The sequence below is a fragment of the Pelmatolapia mariae genome, linkage group LG3_W (assembly GCF_036321145.2).
Source record: "Pelmatolapia mariae isolate MD_Pm_ZW linkage group LG3_W, Pm_UMD_F_2, whole genome shotgun sequence".
Lineage (NCBI taxonomy): Eukaryota > Metazoa > Chordata > Actinopteri > Cichliformes > Cichlidae > Pelmatolapia > Pelmatolapia mariae.
Genome location: NC_086229.1, coordinates 88,262,640 through 88,287,929, shown reverse-complemented (window position 1 = coordinate 88,287,929; position 25,290 = coordinate 88,262,640). Strand labels below are relative to the sequence as shown.

The 25,290-nt window shown below is 39.9% G+C and overlaps 1 protein-coding gene across 2 annotated transcripts in view; it reads right to left on the bottom strand.

Moving 5' to 3' along the window:
• fgf11a (fibroblast growth factor 11a) overlaps window positions 1–25,290 on the bottom strand; it is a 105,578-nt gene that overhangs the window by 34,848 nt on the left and 45,440 nt on the right. For both annotated transcript variants that reach the window (XM_063470219.1, XM_063470218.1), the window contains 2 exons: window positions 20,896–21,006; window positions 4,680–4,783 (listed from right to left, as the gene is read on the bottom strand). In XM_063470219.1, the coding sequence (XP_063326289.1) occupies window positions 4,680–4,783; window positions 20,896–21,006 (215 nt within the window). The remainder of the gene's footprint in view (window positions 1–4,679; window positions 4,784–20,895; window positions 21,007–25,290) is intronic.

The following is a 25,290-nucleotide window of genomic DNA, read 5'->3' as shown; positions in this document are numbered from 1 at the left end:
CCCCCAAGCAGACAGAAAATTGAGCGATTTAGAAAGTGAAGCCATGTGCTGCTATGAACAGCAGCAAAACAGATTTTAGCCACCTGAGAAATACTGGTTTAAGTGCCTGCTAGAGTCAGAACATTTTCAACACTTTGCCATCAGACAGCAAGAAGGCGAAGCCATGCGCTCCACTGGCACACACCACTCCTTCAAGCTTTTCATTTACTGTCCCCTTGATTGGTTAGTTCATTTATGATGCTGCTCCTTAACGACTTATTCGCAGAAATCAACAAACTTGGTCGACTGCTGCAACTTGTTCTACTTCAAAAAACGTGTGATTCTAATACTGGATCCTGGTTCCAAGCCATATTGTGTTACAGAGCAGAGAAGGATAGCTCTGAAGCTTTGACCTTTCTGTTTGTGGAAAGGAGAAAAATTTGCTTAAGGGACTCAGTCGTTTTGTATCTACTTATTTCCTTGCTTCCTTTCTGTCACTGGCTCCTTTCTCTTTTGGCGTGCAAGATTAAACACCAAATTAAAGGCAAAATATATGATTAAGTACACTGACTTAAACAAAATCTTTGTTTGAGGCTGTTTAAACAGCTTGCAAGATAAACTGAGGTCATCACAAATATTTGAAGTATTTAAATGGTGTCATCATTAAATTAGATTAGGTGATTATATTAAATCCCGGTGATCCTCGTGGGGAAAATGAGCTGGAGTGCTGAGTTAAAAAATGAGAACAGATCAGATGGAGAATACTGAGGAAAATTACAACAAAGGAGCAACAAATGGGAAGGATGCAACTGATGAATAAAGATAAATTACAGTTCTGGGGGAAGACCAAGGCAGAAAACAGAAAACTACTTTTCTCATTTGTCTGAGCCGTTGCCTAAAATACCCAGAACATGCTTCATTTTCAGGTCTTTCAAACAACTGTTGGAATTATTTACCATGCATGTTGCAGAGCACATGACATCTACCACAGAGGCCAATGAAAGATTAATGCGGAGTAGCCACTGCAGTGATGTCGTGTGTGTGAGCTTTTCTTATTTTTACAAAAGGGAGAAGGACGGGAACAACTTTACACCCCTTGGTTACAATCCTGCTGGAGAATACTTCAGTCAACACTAATATAACTAAAGTATAGATACATTGTATACACTTCTGTAAAGCACCTTGGTTGCCTAGTTGTGCAGTTGCTATTTTTGAACTAATTCTTCACATTAATGTAGCGCTTCCCTCAACTGATCCTTTTTGCTTTTAGACAGAAACTCATTCTGGACAATACAAATTGGTGTAAGCAGAATTCATAGCAGATGGTGTTGTAACCACAAACTGCACATAAAAGATGAATGTAGCAACCGTGCTCTCACTCAGTCTTTTCTGAACTCTAGTTTTTTGTTTTTATATTCAGTTAATGTGTTTTTAGCTACAGTTTTCAGTTTGTAGGTTTTCCTTTCAGACGCAGTTTATGTTCATTTTTAATCCGTGTCTCTGTGTTTGATAAGATACAGGAACCAAAGCAAGTGGGTTTGGGTTAGGCACAGAAACTGCTTTGTTTAGGTTCACATGTGCATATTGTGGTTTGGGGTTAAATATTAAAAACATGGTATGGATCTGTTCTGGCTGGACTCCAAATGTAAGTAGTTATCGTGAATTTCTGTGTATGTAGATGTCAACGCTTGCAGCTGATAGCAGCAGATCTCACATTTATCACTGACTGATAGCATGTGATTGCAAACTTGACCTCATTGAATTGTACACTGATAGAGTTACTGTCTAATTGCTTATGTTAAGCAGAGCTTCTATACTACTTACTACATTATGTTTTCTATATTGCCTTTTCTTAACTATTCATTAACTATTAGACACAGCCAGTTAAAATAACATTGGCTCATTTTTCATTGAACTTATTGTCTTTTAACTGAGACACCAATGTTTCATACCCAGTTATCAGATAACTCCAACTTCAGCTCCAAGGCAAATGTAAAACAAACCAACCACCAAAAGGCATTACCTCCAAAAACAATGAAACTTTAAAGGATGCAGATAAATTAAACAACAACTGAGTATTTCTTCTTCTCCCACGTTGCACAGCAGTTTCCACTAGATGTTCATATTAAACTCTCTCTCTCTGAGACCACTTCCTAAAATTCCCCTATCTTTTAAGAAATTATGCAGGCTCCTAAAACACTAATGGTTGCATAACAGGATGTCAAGACTCCACTCTCCCTCTCTCCAGACCCCGAGGCCGGTGAGCACAAAACCTGCCTTGGGTCTTCTTCCCCATCTCTGTCTTTGGGGCTCACATGTGCAGAACAATAGCAGAGCAGCTAGTTAAGGTGAGGGAGAGCAAAAAAATAAAAAATCCTCCACCACTCCTTTGTCCTCCGTCTGTTCCCATCTCAGAGGGATTTTCTTAAACATTTTTTCTCTCCACACTCTCTTTCCCTGTGGTTATTTCCCTTAGTGAAAATGGGTCACCTTTCTTTTTGTCAGGAGAATGCTTGGGTAAGTATAACCTCTGCATCTGTGTGTTTGAAGGTGTGTGTGTGTATTCAAGGTTTTTATGATCTAGGAATGGTTCCAAGCCCTGGAAAAGTCATGCAAGGACCATTTTCTGGGTCTCATTAGGGGGGAAGGTATATTCCTTTGCAGGAATATTTTTCAGTTAGCCAGCTGACAACCGGTTTTCAGGGACTTCCAGTGTAGCATGAAGATATCCAGTCTTTTATTTTTTTGTTCCATTTGTTGGTTATTGTTTATCAAACAGGTTAATTCAGGTAAATTCTAAAAATAATAATAAAACTAAATTAATAAAGAAATAATGAAGTCAATTATCAGATTAACTGATTCGTTTAGACAAACCCCTCATGTGTCCCCCACACTGCTAGCAACCAAAGTCTGTTTGACATAAACAAATGATATTACAGTTACTTATAATTGCATCTTTCAGCTGGTCTCTGTAATTATGAATAATGATATTAATGTAGCATTAGTTTGCAAAGTCGCCTAGCAAAACAGCTAGCTTGGTTTAGCTTTAAGTAAATGCTAATGTGCCAGTTCCTCTCCATTTCCTCTAACTGACACTTCAGGTAGTCTCCAAAGTGTTCAATTTCCACTAAATTCCATATTAAAATGTCCAGTTTCAGCCAACGATATAATATGTTTGTAGTTTTTTTTTTAAATATTAAAGTGCTAAACCTAAACTAAACTATTGTTAAGTTAAAGTAAGTGAACTGGACCTCTTCACCATATTTGTGGTGTTTGACAAGAGATATGTGGCAATGAATATCGCCTACTGCATGTTACAGCTCATCCAATAATTTTGTGATCCTATTTTTTTTTTTTTCTTCTAGTATTTATTGGTCTGTTACTAATTAGCAGGCATTCATCTGTGCATTGCACCCATACTGTCTGTGGACATGGCTCACTTACCAAGTTTGCTTGTGGTTGTGGACAAGTTCTCATCCACATATTGTCACTCCTGACACCAAAAAGACAACATGCTAATGTTGAAGCTTCAAAATGAGTCCAGCGATCAATAGATAGTATCAATGAGGCTACATTCAACTTATCTATACATGCAAACATGAGGTAACAAACCTATTAACTAACTTTACTCAATATTATGTGATTTCTAGGCCAGGATGACTGTAAAGTAAGAACTGTCTAATGCTCAGTGCAGCTCGTGGTTGACAAAGTGAGAAGCTGCTAGAATTAAGGACAAACTGCTGTTCACATACTGTATGTGTGGCAGCACAGGGGGATGATTTATGTATGTGCGCTCTTTCCAGGCTTGTTTTTGCATTGTTGCTCCTGACAGACACCCTTTACCTCTCCTCCTCATTTCTGGCAGTATGTGCGAAGGCAGCGTTGGATGGACTTTGAAGTGAGCGCACCGATGCACTTCAAACAAGATCTCACACACTTTGCCATTTTGCCAAGTGGAGGAAAAAACAGCTGGAAAAAAAAGAAAAGTTTTCTCTGCATCCTGATAGAGTGCACTCTGATCACCTGTTATTCCATGCTCAAATCTGTGGCTCTGCTGCTTCTATCTTCACATCAATACGAAACCTCAGCAGAAGCGCCGTTTGTGCTTTTTCAAAAAAACGGTGGCATACAAGTGCTGCTGTGACCGAGAGCAGGAAACTGTTTAATGTACAGATCTTTACAAGCGTTGCACAGATTGAGACGTCTCCACCTCTGCCTCACTGACTGTGAGCAAAGCTGGTTATTTAGAAAAGTTGTGTGTATGGAGGGAGATTCATGTTTCGCTGAAGTAATACACTGCTATCAGTCCACTATAATGGTAACTGGCACATAGATCAGCAGAACTGTGTTAATTATGCCTTAAAGAGTAGTCACCACATTCACATCTGGCAATCTGCAGACGCTAGAGAAAATATGTATTCCCCAACTAGTTGGGAAGTGGTTGCTGGAAGACCAGTTTTACCTGGTGACTGCCAGCAACCACTTGCAAACTGGTAATGGAGATTTTTCCCTAAAGCAGTCTCCAACCACTCTGTACTCCTGTGTGACTGAGGCCTAAGCTATCACATGTCACTCAGTAATTTAAGAAAAGCAATTACAGATGAACTTGATAAGCCTGTAAACTTTGGGCATATATCTGCATTAGCTCTATCGGAGCAAGCAAACATGAAATGACCGTAAAGTGTGTTCGCTATTCATACCGAAGTGTAGAGGTAGCCCTCGCTGTTCATGGCAACGTAGAGCCCTGTCTTGGTGCTCTGGATGGCCACTATCCTGAGCCCCACAGGAATCAAGTTGAACTGCACTGCAAGACACAGAGAGGGAGGAGTGATGTTAGAGCAATCATTCTGTCTCTTAAACGCTCGCAGTGCTTTCTCATGGCATAAAAAGACAATCGCTTTCCAGCTGTCCCCTGTTTCACACTCCCTGTTGTACAGTTTATCTGTCAAAGGTGAGAAAAGCAAGTTTGTGAAAAAGACAAAGAGAGAGGGCGGAAAGGATTTGGAGACAGAGATATAGGGGAAATTTTGTGTTTGCCTTTCTTGGAGTGAGAGAAAGAGTGCGATACGTTTAATGCTTGATATCAAGATACATTTGAGTGCCTTGTTTAGGACAGAAACCTGGCTAATTCCCTTGCTTTCTTTTATCTATCCTTGAATACACCAGGTGTACATCAGAAAAACAGAACATTGCCCTACATGCCATAGGAATACTTTCATTTGCAATGCATGAATCTATTATTGAACGTGGCAGTTACAATGAAGTCCACAATGATAAACGTGATGATGATATATCAGATCATCACGTTTTATGCTTTTATTACCTGGGTTTATACAGACTTATTTATATTGTATTTTTCTGCTTTCTTGGATGCTCAAAGTGATTTTGATGATAATAATTAATATTTGCACAAATTAGTACACATTTCTTCAAGCTACACACACTGCTACTTTGATGGCAGCGATACATAGAGCCTCTACGAGACTGTATTTTTCTTATCATTTCTATTACAGCCTTGTCTTTGTAAAATACGGTGCTATGCTGCTGACCTGTCCATGTTTGTGATTTATACATATTACCAAGAATGCATCTTTTCTGCAAATGTGCTCATTGATATCTTAGGAAAACCTCGATAACCACCTTTGTTTGACAGCTTAGCCTGATTACCAGAACTGGGGTAAGTAAATTCAGAAAAGGAAAACATGCTGGTTATGCTGAACGTCTTTGTAGCACAGCTGAGAATTTTGTTTTTAATCAATGAGATTTCTGACAGTCATAATGATATTTTCACAGAGAACGTGTACGTGAACCCTGAACATTTTATTAGAAAAATCAGCATTAGCTCATTTTAATCAAAGCTCTGTAATCTTGCATCCCAAGGTGTGCCACACAAGGCTGTATATAGCTTGAAAGTGAACCGGATTATTAAATAATGCAGGTCATTGGCTTAGGCTAAAAATGAGAGGAATGCATTCCCCTAAAAACTCATTAAGGGGATAAAGAATTTTCCATAGTTTGACATTTATAGCCTTTTAGTGAAGAGGTTAAGTGTGGTGGTGGTCGCGGGGCAGGCCTTTGGATTCTCCCTAAAATCTAGATTCATGCCATAGAGAGATGGAGAGACACAGCGAGAAGGAGAGAGAGAAGGTAGCTCAGCAGAGAGTTTTAAGAATAGCGTGCATTAGAAAGTGAATTCATTTTCTGCATCCCGACACACTAAACAGCACTTTGTAATGCAGTTTGCTGAATGTCCTCCTGTGAAACCTTGGATCTCCTACGTGCATAGCTCTGCATATGAGCTAACTTCAGCCTGGACACCAGAACAAATGTCACTGTTTTCTTCTCATTTTTGTTCCTGTAGATGCACAAGCTTTTCTGTGTATGAATGTCTGAGTGTCTAAAAAAGTTTCTTATATGATGTGACATGGTAAGCTGAACGGTACTGACAAAGCAGCCTGTGGCTGCCAGCTGCTCTGTGGTCACAGTGTCATGATGACCAAATGCTACTGAGATGATTAAAGCCCCTGAAGCACATGGATTGAGCCAGGAACGAGACAAAAAAATACACATGAGTTTTGAAAGATCAAACAAAACAATATAACTATGAAAAACACTTAAGTTTGTAAAATCTACCAGATAAGTGGTGACCTATCTAGGATTAGGAGAACGTTACACCCAAATGCAGATAAACTATATGAAACTTCATTCAAAATGTAGCAACTTCTACTTTCTAATATGTCTGATTTATCAGGTTTCTAAAATAAAACTACAATAACCCTAACTCTGGATAGGTCAGTAGTGACTGATGACATATATATATATATATATATATATATATATATATATATATATATATATATATATATATATATATATATATATATATATACATACATATATACATATACACATATATACATATATATATATATATATATATATATATATATATATATATATATATATACATATATATACATATATTCATATATTACCATAAGTTACCAAATGCTCACCAAATGGTAAAAGCTTATATACTGAATTTTTACATTCAGCTTTGCATTTTGAGTGTGGATAGAAATGTCACGTCTGTGTTCACACTGCTGGACAACAATGTCTTTCGGTTATTGAAATTCAACAATATTTTTTAGTCAACAATGTCAGATACGACTACTCTGCTTCATTTCTGAGTTTTGCTAGAAAAAGAAATTACGCTACAGTAAAAATGACATTTTAATAGAACAGCTAGTAATATTACCATCACCCACCGACAGGAAACCAAAGGTTTTGTTGGTATAATCTACCAAAAGGATGCAGGTTGTATACATATTAACATCTCCTGTCTGCATCAATTACTACTCACTTAGTTAAAGCCCATTTGGCCGTAAGAGTGTTTAGGCTGGTATTACTGTCTGGAAGCAACAACTTCTGAAGGCTCCCTTTGAAATCTGTCAGAAATTATGCTAATTGTGAACTCTGTGTATGTGTCTGTTTATGTGAGTGTCCTTGTGTCTTCTTTCCTTTTTCTGTTTCCATGTTCTCCTCCTTATGTTTAATTCCATGCCTCCCCTGCCTGTCATGTTTATCCCATGTTTCCGTCATATCATGTCTCTCCTCTCGCTCTCTTGTGCTGTCTCGAATCATTGCTCTCTCGCTGTCTCTCTGTGTGTTGTGTCCGTTAACTGTTCCTGCGTCCTCTTCGTTATCTCCTCCCGTTGCCTCCTTAATCCATCTAGCTTCCCTGACTGTTCTTTCCTCTCAGCAAAAAATGTCATGTTGTGAGTTAGTCTACGTCTTAGTGTTTCCTGTTTTATTCTGACAGTCTTGCGTTCCATGTTCGGTGTGTTTAGTTTTGCTTCTCCTGTCTCGTTGTGTCTAATTTGCCCCAGTTTTTGTTTGTTCTTTTGGAGTCCAGCAATAAAGCTGAATTTTGAGTTAAGTTCTGCCTGCCGCACACGACAAACACGACCTCAGACTTTGTATAAAGATTGGAGAAATAGTACAGAACATTTTAATAACTGGGTGTTAGAGACTGGACTCATGCACCTACCAGCGTATTGTGTCTCCCTTTTCTAGTTCTTACGCTAAGGAGAGGTGCTCATATTTTGTGTTTTAGAATATCAGCTTCTACTTGCTGTTGTCTTGTGAAGCATTCCACCATCACATAGTTACCAGCAACTACTCATTTCTTTACACAATGTCTGTTACAATCAAGTTGATTTTGACTTTGGCAAAATTCTCATACTGCCATTAGTCCTAAAGGCCAAAGTAGACAACGCTGCTAAGCTTTTCGTTTAAACTCTGGTCGAGAATATAAAAACTGAAGCATAATTGGGATGCAGTATGTGTGAGTGATATCGTCTTCTTTTGGCAAATTGCAAGAGTGCATTATAAAGTCAGAGCCCAGTTGTCAAAGTGACAGATTTCTTACACGGATGAAAAATGAAGTCTAAGGAGCATGTTTTAGATTCATGAAGCCATTAGCCACTAATAGACAAATCAATTTCAAATCAAAAGTTCTGCCAACATAATGGATGGAAGTTAAGTTATCAGATGGTGTCAGAAAGTCAATGCTGGCCGTGATTAAAAACTAACAACTTGTCAGTATTATTTCTGATGAAGATTAAGCTCTGACCTCTTAAGAGTTAAGATTTTCTTTCTAGTAAGGCAACTTGGAAAACAAAACACATTCCTTCTTTTTCGAGCAGCATTTATGCTCTTTAACTTTTTGTTGAGGAAAACTTAAAAACTTAGATTATATTCCAACTTTCCACAGAACAGTCACTGTAACGTACAGTTTTTACCACCTGCACTGAATATAAAGACAGCCCACCCTACTTTTTTTCTCTCTCTCTTTTTTTCCTTTCTCCATCTTCAGCACGTTGCTTCTATTTGCTCGATCGATTCCTGCATTTCAAACAGTTGGTTTCGCAAATGAACAAGGTGTCACCAATGAGCATGGCTGGGATGACAAATAGAGCTGGGCACATGCACACACATTGCCTCCCGCCTTCTTGTCACCCTCCTACTCCTGCTTCTCACTTCCTAACATTGCTAGGTGCACTGTTGTGGCGATAACTGCATGTTATCTATACACACAGGAAGAAAACCACCACAACACATGCAGGTGGACTACACTGTCCAAGATAATAAAGATAGAAATGAGCCGTAGTCCCTACATGACAATTTTACATAGTAGACCCTTTAAAAACATTAAAGATACAAAACATTTATAGTTAGCATTTGTAGCTAGCACACAACCTACAGAAATTAACTAGATGTTCTGTAAAAATACAGGATATTTTGAAGGGTTATAGCTGTGACAATATAAAAGTCATCAGTCTATGTCAACAGCTACAGCATAAGAGTTTTTGGGTAACGTTAGCCTGTTTTGTTGGATTTGGGGAAGTTATCGTCATGTAGCTAAGCAGTGAAAGTGTGATAGAAGTGTCACTTCACATTGCTGACAATATTTTTTCTTATACATGCAGAACAGGAACAAAGATGCTGTTAGCATGAAGCTTGTATCTTTCTCTAGCAAGATATCATGTATATAATTTTTAAGTGTTCTTTGAGTAACATTCATGATCCATGTTTTAATGCTAGTCAAGTGGGAAAAAATTTAAAAAACAAAAATATTTATAATATTTTATAAGTGATAAAATCGATATATGAGATTGCAATTTCTGCTCACTCCCAGAATTATGAATATAAAAAATCCTTCCTGTTACTTCAAAAGCTGCCTCTATGAAACACAAGATATCCTTTGGTAGCAGTCCGGCTGCTGTTTTGCACTGTACTTCGCCTTGTTTTTGGTGATTATTTTAATACTTTGACATCCTGGGAATAATACAGGCTCAAAATTGATAGTAGCCATTAAAAATAATATTCTGCCCTCAACAAAATAACAAAGACATTTGTGTGTGCATGTCCCTGATATCATTATAAGCTGTATTTGGAGAACACCAGTAGAAGGTCAGAACAATCAGGCTTTAGCGTTTGCTTCATTCCTTCTCTCACTCTCTTTTTTCCTTCTTTCACACTTCAGATTGTTTATTTCCTTCTTATCCTCCATCAAAAAGAGCTTTGCTAATCGCATGTATAACATAACTGTTTGCATGTATAGCGGAGGCATCCCATTTCATCCCTCTTTCTCTCCGTTGTTACATTTGAGTTGCTTCTTTCCCTAGCAGAACAGAGGACACTGCTAGATTAATCAAAAGTCTTTTGGGGGAGGGAAAAGAAGAAGAGGGGAAGGGAAATGAAGGGGAGGCCGTTGCCAAATCAATCCCACAGTCAATTTGAGGCTTGAGATCATCTGCACAATAAATAAACAAGGAGAAAGTAGAGATGGGAAGAGGAAAGGGAGGGGCGGCTCAGCACAGGGAAGCAGGAGCAGGACACAGAGTTAAGCTGTAAGGAGGGCCTCTGCAGGCCTGCACTCTGCGCTGCTCCTCTGCAGTGTTGCATTGTGCAGCACAGTTGGTCTCTACAGGAATGAGAAGAGGATTACAGTCATCTGTGAGAAGTCACACAGAGTTTAACTTATGGACAGCTGCGCTTTATTTAGTTTCCAGTCTCAGTGAAGCTGGTTGGATAAGAGCACTGTCATGAGATGTTGATGCATCTAAAACTGACTCATTCCAAGGTTATGTCTAAACTATTTCTTACTTATGTTGCACAGACTAAAGAATGCATAAACGGTAACAGGACTTACAGAGAAGCTGAGCTACTGTGAACGAGTTATGTTCTTGCATTTGAGTTTCCTTACACTATTAAGATTATAATGTTCCTGCACATGTTCCACTCATACCCTTCAGTTATGAGTTATGTCGATGGTCACTGAGTAAATCGAGGGAATTACAGCTACAGTATAAGTTTTCGTCAGTGATGACACACAATGTGAGCTCAAATGATTCATGCATCTCAAACACTGTAAGTCGTCCAGACTGTTCCATAACTAGGCTAAAATCCTATAGGCTGAACCAGCTCATTCAAGCAAACATATAAATGAACTTGCTGTTAGCATGCAAGATAAAACTAAATTAAATGATTTGTCTTCAGCAGTAAGTAATTCTCAATATTTCCACCCATCTGTTGCTTTCTAACATTCCCCTTTTCACCTCACATCTGTCTTTACTATTTGCAGTTATTTAAAGTTCCCTGCTGCTTAAAAATGTGCCACACATAGATGTTTGACCTTCTCTGTGTCTATAGATATTGATTTTGTGACATCACCACTGGTTGAGAAGCCAGTCACGGCTCAGTATACGATTCGGATTGGTGTAATGTGGTATACATACGCTCAGATGCAACTTTTCGGTGATGTAGGTGACATCTAAGGTTCAGCAGTTAGAAGTTTTCACATGAATAGCATTTGCATATGGTGCTAGATTTTCCAGAGGTCAGGCATTTTAAACTGAAGGAGGTTTTAAGTAGAATCATTCTACAGTTAGCAAAATGGTCAATTTACCAGTACTATAAGAGATAAGAGCAGATAAGTAACTCAATTAACCCAATTATCTTGGCTATACAATATTTTCTAAACAAAATACTCAGTTTTACTCTGATTTTAGATTATTGTAGCTTCTTTTCTTTACAGTGTTACCACTGTAGAGCAAGAGGATCACAGAGACACACTGCTGCCTGCCTATAGCTTTTGTCCATTTGCTGTGCTACCTATTGTAATAGTAATTGTGTGGTGTCTCCTTCGGAAAACTAGTTTAGTGTTTGGTGATGTCGCAGGTGTGCACCACTGCTAACTGTGGAGTGTGAGAGAAACGTTCTTGCACATGGACCTCATATTTTTAACTCCCTAACTCAAAGTAATGTTACGGGTTGTATGAATACTGCTCGCTTCATGTATGATAAGACAGCAGCCGTTCAAACGGGCCTTGTAAGGCTGGTGAAGAGTGTGTTTATTAAAGGACAAGCAAAAGGACAAGCACGGTGGAATTCCCAGTACCAGTGTGGTTGTGAGGAGGAGTCACAGAGGAGCTGAAGGTTCTCCCCACTCACAACAAGTGAGAACCGGAATATAGCCTGGAATATTAATCCAGGTTCTATCTTGTTAAAACCGAGAGGTACAGCACAGAGCTACATAACCACTTGTGTTTACATTGACAGCTAAGAACCCACACTGAGCACAGGGGGAACATGCAAACTCGACAAAAAAAGGACCCATGATGGTTTAATCCAAGTAGTAACCTCCTCAGCTGAAAGATGAAGCCAATGGTTACATGACAAGTCTGGAGTTCTTGGTTGGTTACACAATCGAGTCAGTTCCCAAAGGCTCTTATTTTAGGGATGAATCATCCCTGTAAAAAAATAAAGCCGCTGACAATTAGAAGCTCGTCAGATGGTAAAGCATTGCTGACCAAGAATTTCAGTGCTTTTCTGTGTTTATAATTCTGTCAGTTTTAACAAGATCTCCAACACCACTGGCTGAGATGCAGCCTGAAACCATGACACAGCCTCCACTGTGTTTTACAGTGGCGGTGGCTCTAGACGCTGAATTCCTCCGTACCTACTGACGTCGATTTAAACCAGAAATTTCATTTTAATTTTATTATTGACCGTAATCCTTTAATGTAACAAGTTTTAAGGGTAACGATATCTAGCAGTGGTAACCTAGCACATTACGACTGGATATGTTAACATGACTTTCAATAACGTGTATTTTTGCTCAGAGTTAACGTCAAGCTGTGAACTCTAACGTATTCTTGAATAATTCCTTATTATCTGGAATGATCAAAAGTTAAGCTGCACTGAAAGCTACTGGATGATATTTATGATCTTATTTAATTTACGACATTGTTTAATAACATTGTACTTAAATAATCAAAATCCCAACATAGTCGCAAGAATATAAAATGAAGTCTTTTCCCGACAGCTCACTGCACTGGGATCATTAACGTGACACTTGAACTAATAAAGCTACAGAAAACAAGTGGATTTGCATTGGCAACAAATGAAATAGCCTCTCTTCGCACGTTGTCATTTGTGTTGGAAAGAAATGAGCTTTAATGGCTCAAGAGCAGATTAAATGACTTGCAGCTGAGCTTCACGCCTGATTTCCCCAGTGGTCGATGGCTCTGATGACAAGACAACTACTTTCACAGTCCTGTTATTTAACTTCCACCTCTTCCCTCTAGGCCTTCCTCTCCATAACTGATTTCTCTGTGCCTTTATCTGTCTTCCTTTCACTTCCATCCATCTCTCTCCTCTCTTTCCCTGGTGTTTTTTTGTCTTTTCAGCCCTCTTTGTCATGAATTAACATCCTTTTTTCTTATCTTATTGTTTTTTTTACACGTCTCTCCATTTTTCTTCCTTATTTGTTCCCTTTCAGTTCCCCTGTTGCCTCTTGTCATTCTCCCCATCCTGTGAAACCAATGCTCTCCCATTCATCTTTGTCCTATTTTACCCTGCAGCCTCATCTGTCTGGCTCTTCATCGCTCTCTCTTCTTCTCTCTGCCTTGTATCCTCACTTCTTCTCGTTTGGTATTCTTCATGCTCTTCTTCTCATCCTTGTGAGCCCGCTCTGCTACTCTTTCCACCTTCCTCCTGTCAGATGGAGCTTTTGCTTTCAATGTTCACATCTTATCCTCCTTGGATGCTTCAGCTCTCACACAGAGCTGAGCTTCCCTCATCTGCCTTTCAAGCTTTTTGCCTCCCTGCCCTCTGCGCAGGAGCGTTATCGAGCACTGGGGGAAAGTTACAGAAAAAAAAGAACAGACTTGTTCCAGAGTGCAGAGCGAGATAAGTAAAATTTCCTTCCAACTGTGGGAGATGGTAATTACAGTGGATAAAAGCCTGGGAATCAAGTTCCTCCTCATGGCTTCCCGATGTACACGCTGAGAGTCAGTAGCTTTCATCTATCTTTCTCTTGTGTCCATTTTTCTTCCATTTTCTCTGTGTCCATCAAACTGTCTCCTTCTGGGATTTTTGCTTTCTTCGTCCCCCGAAAGAAATCAAGATCAATCCCTCATGACCTATCCACAGAATTTATTCTCTCCCTTCTTTCTTTTAAGGTATTTTAAATCTTCCTTTGCTCTGTCACCTGTCTCAAATTTTTTACCAGTACTGACATCAGGTTCATGTGACCTTTTGACACACTTTCGAAATGAACCGAGGCCATTTATGAAAACACAATGTAACTTAAATGTAGCCACAGTTGTTTGGCAGCAGTACAGTCAAACCACTCAAATGCACATTCCTGAAGAGGCACATTATTCAAGTTACAATTTTATCAATAACTTAAACACTGTTTACCTAGAAAGCGATTTGCTCATCACCCCTTGATTTGGATTTAGTCCTTAGCATCTTTGGACAAATTGGTAACCATCTGACATTTCCAGCACAGACACATGTCAGTTACAAGCATTCTTTGCTCCTTTGGTGGTACTTTCACTTGGTCAGGAACAAATAAAACACTGAAAAAAGCCAAACAATAACATTTTTAAGTTATCTAAGTGAATTATATATCATGTTTAAACTGAGTAGCGAAAGACTGCAGGGGGTCTGAAAACGATGTGCCGGGAGTTCGGTGTTCTCGCCGGCTCTGGTGAACCTTGACCTCCCGGTCAGCTATCGGGCTGGTGGGTAACAGACTTCTCCCAAAATGTCAGAGCATTTTTACACATATGTTATGTTTTGATAAATCAAGCAGATATTTGAAGTTTACACAGCTACATTCTCACCTGAAAATAACTCAAGAGACCCAGAAAGAGTCAAATTAAAAATAAGTAGCTGCCGCCATTGTTTGAAACTGGAATTGGCTGAGTCGCGCTATGAATTCTGGGATAGCTATGATACCGGGGAATGCTTCTTCTTTGGCGTTTAACGGCAGCTGGCATTCTTGTAGATGCATTGCTGCCATCTTCTGTTTCAGTCCGTTATTACACTCTTAAATCCTACTACTTATTCCTGTGTCTTTCAGGATCTTACAGAGCTTCAAACGACGGTAACGGGGCTATTAATTAAGTCGTCGACGAAATCGTCGGCATAATCGTGACTACTCGACTAATTGTGGCAGCCCTACTAGACGTAGAATTATTTCCCATATCTTTACAACTTAGAAGAAAATTCTAATCATTACAGAAATAATTAAACTTTTTTAATGGTCATCTCAACTAAATTCAGAGTCTCCATGAACTTTTCAAATGAACGGAAAGTTTAAAAACCCAAGAATCTGCGTTGCACTTAAACAAATGTTCAACCAACTATGAAGCGTAATTGATTTTTATTAAAGTGGCTAAAACATGTCAGAGCAACACACAGTACAGCAACTTCATTTCCATTGAAAAGATAAGTAAATCTTAAACTTGCTCCTCTTTCCTCCCCTCTTTCCTCTCCCAGCTTTATTATATAACAGCCTGGAAGAGCCAAGAACAGGCAAGGAGAGAGGAGAGGAGGAGCAGAGGGGGGCAGCTCCTCTGACCTCCCACCAAAGGGGGGAGACACAGTGATTGAGGAGCCATCAGCTGTATGCCAGCTGCTCCTCGTGCTCCCCATCACTCCCTCCTGTCCCTCTGCCTTTTTCTCCGTCATCCTCACGTCTCCCCCCTCCTTCCGTCTCACTTGCTCTCTTCCTCTGCCAGCCCATCTTGTCTCACTGGCTCAGTTTGCTCTGGCCCGTCTTCCCATTCTCCACTCCTCTGTGATCCTCTTATTCTTTGTTTCCACCACTCTCTCACTTGCAAAAATATAGTGTGCTTTGGTGACAGCTTCCTCTGTCACCTAGTTAAGAAATCCCTGAAGCCGCTTGCTTTAAAAAAGTGATAAAAGTATTCCAAGGCCATACAAAAGCCACTCTTGTCACTTTTTGTTCTATTACATCCCCTCAGGGCTTCTGTACCTCTTCCCAGCTTTTTCTTTCCCTCCATTTGGCTTTCCTTTCAGTGTCCTGCCTTCCTGACACATTTGGGTCCAGGAGAAACAGGAGGTTAAGGTAGCTGCTGTAAAGCCTGGTATCCCAGGTAGAGAGGTGACAAGAGGGAGCCAATGGGCCGGGCTCCCTCCTGCCCCTTGGAGGTCGTTCACTGCAGCAGGTCACAGGCGAAAGTTTCATCCTGGAGATCAGCCGATGAGTATCACAGCTGGCTGCATGGGCCAGCGCCTCAGATATGAACTTCCCTGTTCCTCCCTTAATTATTTATCCCATTTGCTGCTGATTTGGCCTTTTTTGGTGTTACACACTTTTATGTTATACACTTCAGTGGGGTGCATAATCACTGCTGAAACTGAAGCTGATGAGTGGTAGAAGGTGGCTATTGTTACATATAAGGGTTGATCTGTTTCAGATATAAGAAAATTACAAAATTACAAATACTTTAACATCCAACAATTCACCCTAATCTTGCCCCTAAACCTGGGTTAAGGTTTGCTTTTGGCCCCATGATCAATAAGAATTTTTTTCTTTAAATGTTAGGCAGTGATTAGTCTATTTCCAAAGTCCAAATACATTTACTTCTCAAGATAGATCACCTGTAACCTGTGTAGAGTTTGGGATAAGGGGTATCTGTTGATAGATGCAAAGTAAAAAGACTGGGAATAATACCTGTTTCCTTCCTCTTCCTCCTCCTGCTACGGGGGGATTGTCCTTTGTGTTTACTTCATGTTTTATTCTGAAAGTTAGTTCCTCATATGCTTTCCTAGTTTTCAGTTAGCTACTGGGAATTTTCCTAAACAAAAAATAATATCAGCTGTTTTTAAAATGTTTGTGTCAAGTTGGGACGCTGAGATTTATCTTACTCTTGCCACAGCCAGTGGTTCATGGAACTGACACTAAAGGATGCCTTCTGTGTATGTCTGTGATTCTGACAGCTTCTACCATCTATAGCATTTGATACCTCAGGAGTGAGAACAGGATCTGAGAAGGCCAAGCACACAGAAAGTCCCAGTGTCACAGCTAATTCATTTTTAGCAGCACCAAGAGAGAAAGTAACAATGGACAGACTGAACAGAGTTGGTAGAATAGAATGGCTTTTTTGGGCTCAGTGTGTAACCAAGCAGGTTACACTGCTTGGTTACTCTCTCCAGAGGCGGAGCAAATAAGTTGCCGGGGCTCAACGTCAGTGAGGATCTGAGCTGGTCACAAAAGCAGTAAGACAATAGCTCTTCCTTTTGCGGCCGCTGAGGAGGTTTGAGGAGATTCTGTCAATGCGACATCAGGAGTATTCTCACTGGCTGTATCGTGACTCTACATTGGATGGTCAGATCAGCCCAATGTATCACCAGGTCTGAACTGCCAGCCATCCAGGACCTCTACAGACAGCACTGTAGGAGGAAGGCTCAGCGGATCTCACACCTGCCACTGGGCAAGCAGTACAGAAGCATCCAGACCCACAGCAGCAGATTCAGTGACAATTTCTAACTACATACCTTCAGGCTTCTGAATTGTTGAAATAACGGACACTTTGAACACGATAGTTCACATACAAAAGTTTGCAGATGATATTTTACGCAATTATTATACACACTGTACATGTACACACCATTACCTTTGCACTAAAGCTGCTAAGGTATTTTTGGTAATCTCTAGTTATTCTACCTCTGTGTTTTTTATTATTTATATAGTGTTACTTAATGTGCAATATTTGCTTCTTTACAATATTGAGGGGGCTCTGAGTCTAAAAATTGTAATTGTCCGTAGTGATTTGCCATTGTTACCTGTATATGACAATGATAAATCTTGAACTTGATAACAGCAAGATCAGGAAAGCCATACAACTCCACTGAACAATAACAGTGCCACAAAACCCCCCCCCAAAAACAGGTAAATTCTAGACGCAAGTGAAACTGAGTTAAAGCAAAAGGTGTCTGTTTCTCGGTCACTTTGCATTTTATGGTCTGAATTTCCACACATTCTCATGCACACACACTCATACAGTTTATAAGAGTTCATGCTCACACAGCAATTTCTGCTCATTCAATGTTCTGTGCAGCCAGGTGGATGATTGTGTCTCTGATTGATACTCTATTTCACTGATGTCAATCTCTACAAGACTGTTTGCTTGAATTAATAAATAATCTGAAAGTGCACAGTTTGGGTTTTGCAGAGCTTATCACATGCCACCTTTGAAAATGTAACAGCTCAGGAAAGCCATGCACCAGATACTGGAATTGATGGAATTAGTGTTGTTATAAAATTAACCCCTGCAAACAAGTTGCGGTCTGACCTCCGCCGACTGAAGTTTATTGCCACTGCACGCTAGGGGTGCTGTTACACAATGCTCGTCTTTACATCTGTCTGGGCATGAGCCCTGTTCGCCTTCAGATGTGCCCAGCGGTATTATGTGATCACTTCAGACAGAATGTTCAGCCGACATTTGCCTCAGCGTAGGTGTGCAGTTACATAAGAGGGAGAGGTGAGCGCAGATCTAATCACTTTATGGAGGTGTTTAACCAAGCTCCTTGGGCTTGAGGATTCATAACCTCGGTGCCAAACCAGTTTTCATGGATAACAGTCCCGGGGATTGTTACGTAGGAATCTGGAGAATCAGTCTTCTGGAGAGTCTTGAAATATTTCACTCATCGTTTATTTCACTAAATAAACACTTTATGCGCTGCTATGTTTCCCATCAGCAAATATCATCCTGCCAAGTTACATAAGTTGGTCTCCAGGACAAATGCCAGGGGAAAACCTCACAACAAACTCAAGGTTAGATCCAGGTTATTCCAACCCAGTAACAATCCTGCTGTCACAAGTATTCTGACGTCTTAATAGAATGCTGAAATATAATCTTGTACAGGGGAAACACAGCTGAGTGTCAACGTGTGATTTTCTCCCCTCCCTGTGTAGATTGTAAATCCCAAATTGTGCTAAGCTCATATTTTCCACCCAAACTGGTGTTTTGACAGAAAAAAGCTGCTGTGTTGCCACATCAGGGATTTCCTGTAATATAATATTGATCTCCTTGGAAAGGTTGGAGTCCATCCAGAGACTCTAGGGAATCATGGGATATGATGTTTTGAGTCATTAATGTTCTAGGTGATGACCACTCGCAGGGTTAGGTGTGTGTGCACAATCACAAACTCAGCAACCAAAGAAGGACAGCAGGTTTTTGTGTGACTGTTAAGAACTGTAGGTCTTCAATAAAATCTTCAGAGTGGTTATTTGATACCATTAAGTAGTTTTGAAATACTATAGTTAGAAATTGAATCGCTAGCAGCTGAACACATGAACAATAGTCAGTGTTCGCAACACTGAACGTTTCTTCATGAGGAATTTCAAGAGGTCAGAGAATCTCCCATTTCAACAACACTGAAGCATTAAACAGTTATCATAATCATTAACCCAGCCAGCAAAGACATTAATGTTAGACTTTTTACTGTTAGCAGTTATCCAGTAGCAACATTAGCCATCTATTAAGTTATCATTGGGTAGCGGTTAGCAGCTATGGCTAACAATAAAACTATAACATTAGAGTTAGGTAGGAAATATCCTTTCCATAGATCGAGCGTGTTAATTTAACAGGATGATTCAGTTACTGTATTTGTGCCTTAAAGGGTGTTAAGTTTCTCTTAAAAACCATGATTGAAGCTGGTTTTTAAGCTTCAATCATGAAGCTTAAAAACTTCATGATTGAAGTTTTTAAGCTTCAATCATGAAGAAAAGTCAGACCAGCAGATAGACAGAAACAAACAATTGCTAACAAACAACGAAAATCACCAGAAGCTGTTCGACTACCTATGGTAGCACTACCAGGCCGTTGTGGCTTTGCATGGTTCTTCCACATGCTACAGAGAGCCCCTATTTTTTTAAAGGGATATTTTGTAAAATTGTCAGAATGTCTTGTTTCTTCATACTTCAACCATCCAATCAACTGAACGACACCAAAGAAGAGGCAGTAGCAGAATAAGCTGTTTGGCATTGGCAGAGAAGATTTGGCAAGTTTTTAATAGGTGCAACCCACATCTTTCAACCAACAACTCTGCTGCTCAACTAACAAATGTATTTTCCTCAGAAGTGTCACCATTTAGTAGGAAATAAACATGACTTCCAATGGTATAAGAGCTGTTGCTAAAAAGCATTTTTACAACAAAAAAATCGTCTCGAAAGCTACTTGAAAAATCAGTGATTAATGAGGATTTTTAATTGTGTAAAGACGTCAGCCTCTGCAGACGTGCATGCATTAGAAAGCCTGTCTCCCCTTGAGCGATATGGCGGCAGCATTGACACGTTGTTCCAATGAACAGCTGTGACCACTGTGACATCAAGTAGTGTGGTGATTGAACTGCCTGGATAGAACATTTAGGAGACATCACATGACATCTACTTACTAGTGATAAATACACCAGAATATTAGCTGAGATTTCCGGCTACAGATTCTTCCAACAGCACATGGACCCAGCAGGTTAAAGACCCTTTAATGTTTCATTGACTTTGTTGGAAATTTGCACTCTCGCATATACCTACATAATTCAGGGTGTTGTGCCTGAAACTGAGAACACAACATGCACATCTACAGTGCAGTGTGTATACTCACAGATGAGTTATTCATAGGCACATAAGGCTTACAACTTGAAGGTCAGAATGACTGTAAGCAAAACAATTAAAAGCATGTCTTTGAAGAACTTAATCAGAGATCTTGTGCCAGAGATCTGTGATATATTATGCAATGAGAATGAATCCCATGAATCCCATTTGGCTGCTGTTCCCCTAGTCCACCTCGCCAAGTGTGCATGCATTTTCAGCCTGATCGATCCTGGTGCAAATCAAACCAGAAAGCATGGCAGGGTTGTCATGCCTCTGCGTGCTCTCAGGATGTTAATCTGTCTTACCAGGAAGATCCCTTTTAAACACACTTTGGCATGGAACCAGGGGAAACTCCTAGAGGTGCATGTACTGACTCAGGCATGAAATAGAACCCTTGTACAGCAACAATATCTAAGAATCTGTCCTCCTTTACTTACAGAAGGAGCTGCTTTCGTCCTTTGTGCCTTCCATGGTGCCATCCGGCAGCATCTGGAGGTAGAAGCCGTGTCTGCAGTAGAGCCGCGTGACAATGCCCTTCAGCTGAGGCTCTGCAGAGCAAACACAATGTTAAACACGTTAACGTCCGAGAACACACATACACTCTCATCAGGTGACATATATTAATGCACACAGCTACCTAAGAGGCAGGTCTTAATATTTACCCAGCGAAACAGTCAAACAGTGAAGTGTGTGTACTCGTATATGCATGTGTGACAGTGGCCTTCAACACGATTGATGGGACCTCGGCGCTGGGTAAAAACATGCATCTTTCACAGAGAGGCTCAAGCGAGGGAGGCAAGCTGTTCAAGAGGCTTTATTCCACGTGCGTTTTTGCATTTGTGCACGAGAGGCCTCGCAGCAGCACGTCACTTCAAAAGGTGACCACTTCTAACACACGTAGAAAAGTGTTAGAACTTAAAAAGAGGTCAGCTGTTTGAGGAATACTAAAGGAAAACATATCTATGAGAGCAGGATTATTAATTTTTTATTAGCATTTTTGTCAAAAGATTTGTTTTAGACGTGTAGTAAATTTCACTGAGGTAAAGCCTTTGTGGTATATCAGCCCGAAACACTAATCTTGTTGGTTAGACTAGAAACTGTAGCTCCTTGGGTGGCCACTCAAAACTGGCTCCTAGCAAGTTAATCCCTCCAGACCCACATATTAAGTTAAATGTCACCTGGTATGCTGTTGGTCTGTTGATTAATCGGTGGATATGTGTGCACTTTACTTACCTTACCATTAAATTTACTTTAACTCTCAAAGGTATTTGTTTTAGTTTGATATTGGAAAGCACTGTTTGCTAGCAGTGGTTGGTGCTGATCTCCCAAAGTGCAGGGTAGGATTCGACGGCTAAATACTAACACAAGTTGCTAGATCCATCCAAAAATTCCACATCTGTTTTTCCCTCTCCGTCCTCTGAACATTAATTGCTTTGGAAATTTAAATTCACTGGTTTTTGCAAAAATGACTGACAGTCGGCAAGGAACAATCTCCCTACATTTGTTTAGCCTGCTCTCAACTATGAGCTGTATTGGACCAGCTGTCGCACTACAGATAAGTTGGCATGTCTTCATCTCTCCTCATGCGCTCTGTTTCCTGCTTTTAACTGACTCACGCATGACTGAGGGGACTTTTTCGGTCCGAAGTGCTGAGGGAGACTAAATAGTGGATCAAAAGGAATGTCGGGAATGCTGAAGTGTTTCCACAATCAACTTTTAATGAGGTGCATCAAATATAGATGAGGACAGAGAAGTATGGGGGCAGCTGGCAGTTGGCCCTCAGTTGACAGCAGGGGTATGGAGTGTGTGTGTGTGTGTGTGTGTGTGTGTGTGTGTGTGTGTGTGTGTGTGTGTGTGTGTGTGTGTGTGTGTGTGTGTGTGTGTAAAGGGAGAGAATGATAGAAACAGAGAGATTTAAATTTAAATCATCCCTTGAAGCACATGGGAAACAATGATGTAACACAAACAAACCTCGCTAATCAAAAAAAGTCTGTTTTTTTATATTTCAGTATATATTTCAGCCTGTCATAACTACTGTTTGCAGTTACAGAGCACTAAAGCATTTTGAAGTAAGAGCTGAATAAAGAAAAGAGGCACAATCTTTTTGGTCCAACACTAATGGATTCCTAAAAAAACAGGAAAGCGTCATATTGACACAAGTGACTTAGATACATCCTCTAACGCTTGGAGCATTTTGACACTTGTAGTAGATCTGCGATCAAAACCGATGCAGTGTGCGACTGAAATTATTTGTTTGCTTTGTGACTCAAACATCTTTCAGGAAATCTATGAATTGAAGCTGATTACTTCTTAAATGTTCAACCCCCACTATATCTGTGAATTAGTCAAAAGACTTGTGATGTGTAATCCTTGCTTTCATGCTGACAGCGTGACACAACATGTTTGGAAGCTTTTCATTAGAGGCTCCGGCCTCAGCAGCGAGATTGAGTCGCTGTAACTACTAAAAGATAAGAGCTCATCCATCCAACGCTGGCTGACTAAACACAGAAGGTCAAATGCAGAGTGAGGTAATCTGTAATATCCTGAGTGTTAATCCCAAATTAAGCTTCAGCCCACACACCAGGCCATGTGCTGCTTAACACATCTGCTACAGGGAAGGGCAGAGCCCGGCGACAAACGAGCACGAGGTGGGAGGCTGACGTTGACCTTTTGCGTGACTCTGCCTCCGTGTGGCTATTTGGTGATGATGCTGTGTTTCAAAACATAGGAAGTGCTGCTTGGACACAAGGAGACTGCTGATGCATGTTCAGAGCAGAGATATTGTATTCACACACACGCTTAAGCTAAAATGAGGAGAAATTGCCTTGAGTCATACCTCGGGCAGGATGTTAGTTAAACCGAGAGTTTAAATACGCACAAACACACACACACACACACTTAGAAACAGATCCACAGTGATGCTGCAGAAAAAGGCGAACATTACCAACAAAGTCAAACTAAATACAGACACATTTTTAATAATATTTAGAAATTAGGGTTTGCATTTTGTCTTTAACCTCCTAAGACCCGAACTCTTCCATGGCATGCGTTTTTAATTTCTCTTTGATATTTGGGCATATTGGGACCCGATGACTGTAAAAACAAAGAATCACCAGATTTTTTTTTTTACCTGATTTTTGTTTTTAAGAAAAATAAGAGCCACATATGAGGATATTCGTTTTAAATTTTGATAAAACAGAGACAGTATAATGTTCTTGTAAGTGTATATCAGGCCTTTGTAGAGCAAAATTTAGTATTTTGGTCTAGACAACCAAAAATGTGATGTCCACATATGTGGACGCCAGGTCCTAGGAGGTTAAAATAAAATTGAAGTCACTGAAGCTGCATTTGTTTGCAGTTCAAAGATTCACCTTGATACTGAAGAAACAGTTTATGCAATCACACATTTAGTTTTTGAAACACTTCGTCTTGGATCGAATTAAGAGTCGAAGGAGGAATATATCACGCGCTTATAATGGCTGCACTGCATGCCTGAGGGAATTTAAAGATTACACTCAGCTGATAGCCAAGCAGCTGATTAATCAGCAAGTGGCTGTAAAGTTATTAAAGGGGACCTAGTTTCTGTCATAAATATACTGCTATAGCGCTGCATGCTCATATTAAAGATAGTTTCAAATAATGAGGTCAGTCTATGTACAAGTACTCTCAATGATTCAAAAGCTCATGCATCAGAAAGTTTTTTCTACTTTTGGATCTGTGTGACATCAGCGAGAAGGGGTGGTTGTCTCTAACGTGGTCATTTTGACCGCAGCCCCACAACCTACAGTTCAGCCAGCAGAGAAGATCACGTAAAGTTGGTTCAGACAATGAGTGAACTGAGGGCCTGCACAAAGGCCCACAAGAAGAAAAATGGAAGTGGAAATGAGCACAGTAAATGAGACAGACAAGTCAGCTAATAAAGACGTAACTTCAGTTCTCTGAAATAATCCTCTGACGTCAAAGGAGAAAAATGAATAATCCTGGGGCTATGATTATAAAGAGTTTAGTTTTTTTTTATTAAAAATGTTTCTTTTTGTCTGTTTATGAGAACATTTTCATGTCAGTCCTCAACTTTCTCCCTCATTTCCTGTCTCTCATCAGAGCTCCCATCAAGCTAGGACAAAAAAAACAAGCTTGCATCACAACTTTCATGTCCTCATTGGTGCAGTGTGCTTCATTTAACCCAGACCAAAGGAAAGATATAAAGATATAAATCATATTCCCACTGATGTTTTATAAACAAAGTTATTAAGTAATGCAGCTTTCTTGATGTAATCCTTTATCCTTGATGTCTCATCAGGACCCTCATGACTCACAGCGGCTCACGCTGCTCTTCCTGTGCTTTCCACTAATGCTAAAATCACACATCTGCTATCACATAACATCATGGTTTTCTTTTTGCTTTTAGACTGCACCACAGTAAACAAAAAGACATTTGGAAATATAGTCTCAGTCCAGTTGTTTCTCACCAGGTTTCAATTGGTAGCTATCTCACCTGTCCAAACAAACCAGTCAGGTGTGAAAATGCTTTTAGTCATCTGCAAAGCTCTAAAAACATACACTTTATAGCATCTTCTAGTTCCTTTATTCATTTCCTTTGTAATGCAGACTATCTTTTAGAATTTTTTTGTCCCCCAGGACATCTTCACAGAGCCTATACACAGCTGATTGCAGATGTTTCACGCAGGTCACAGAAATATGAAAACAAGTGGTGTGTGGGCTCTTCTTGCGTGAGCCATTGTTTGTCCTTCCTCCAGTTACAGAGAAAAGTTATAACCTATAAATAGCGAAGTGTGTTCAAATCAATGAAAATCATCCACAGCAGCCATTGT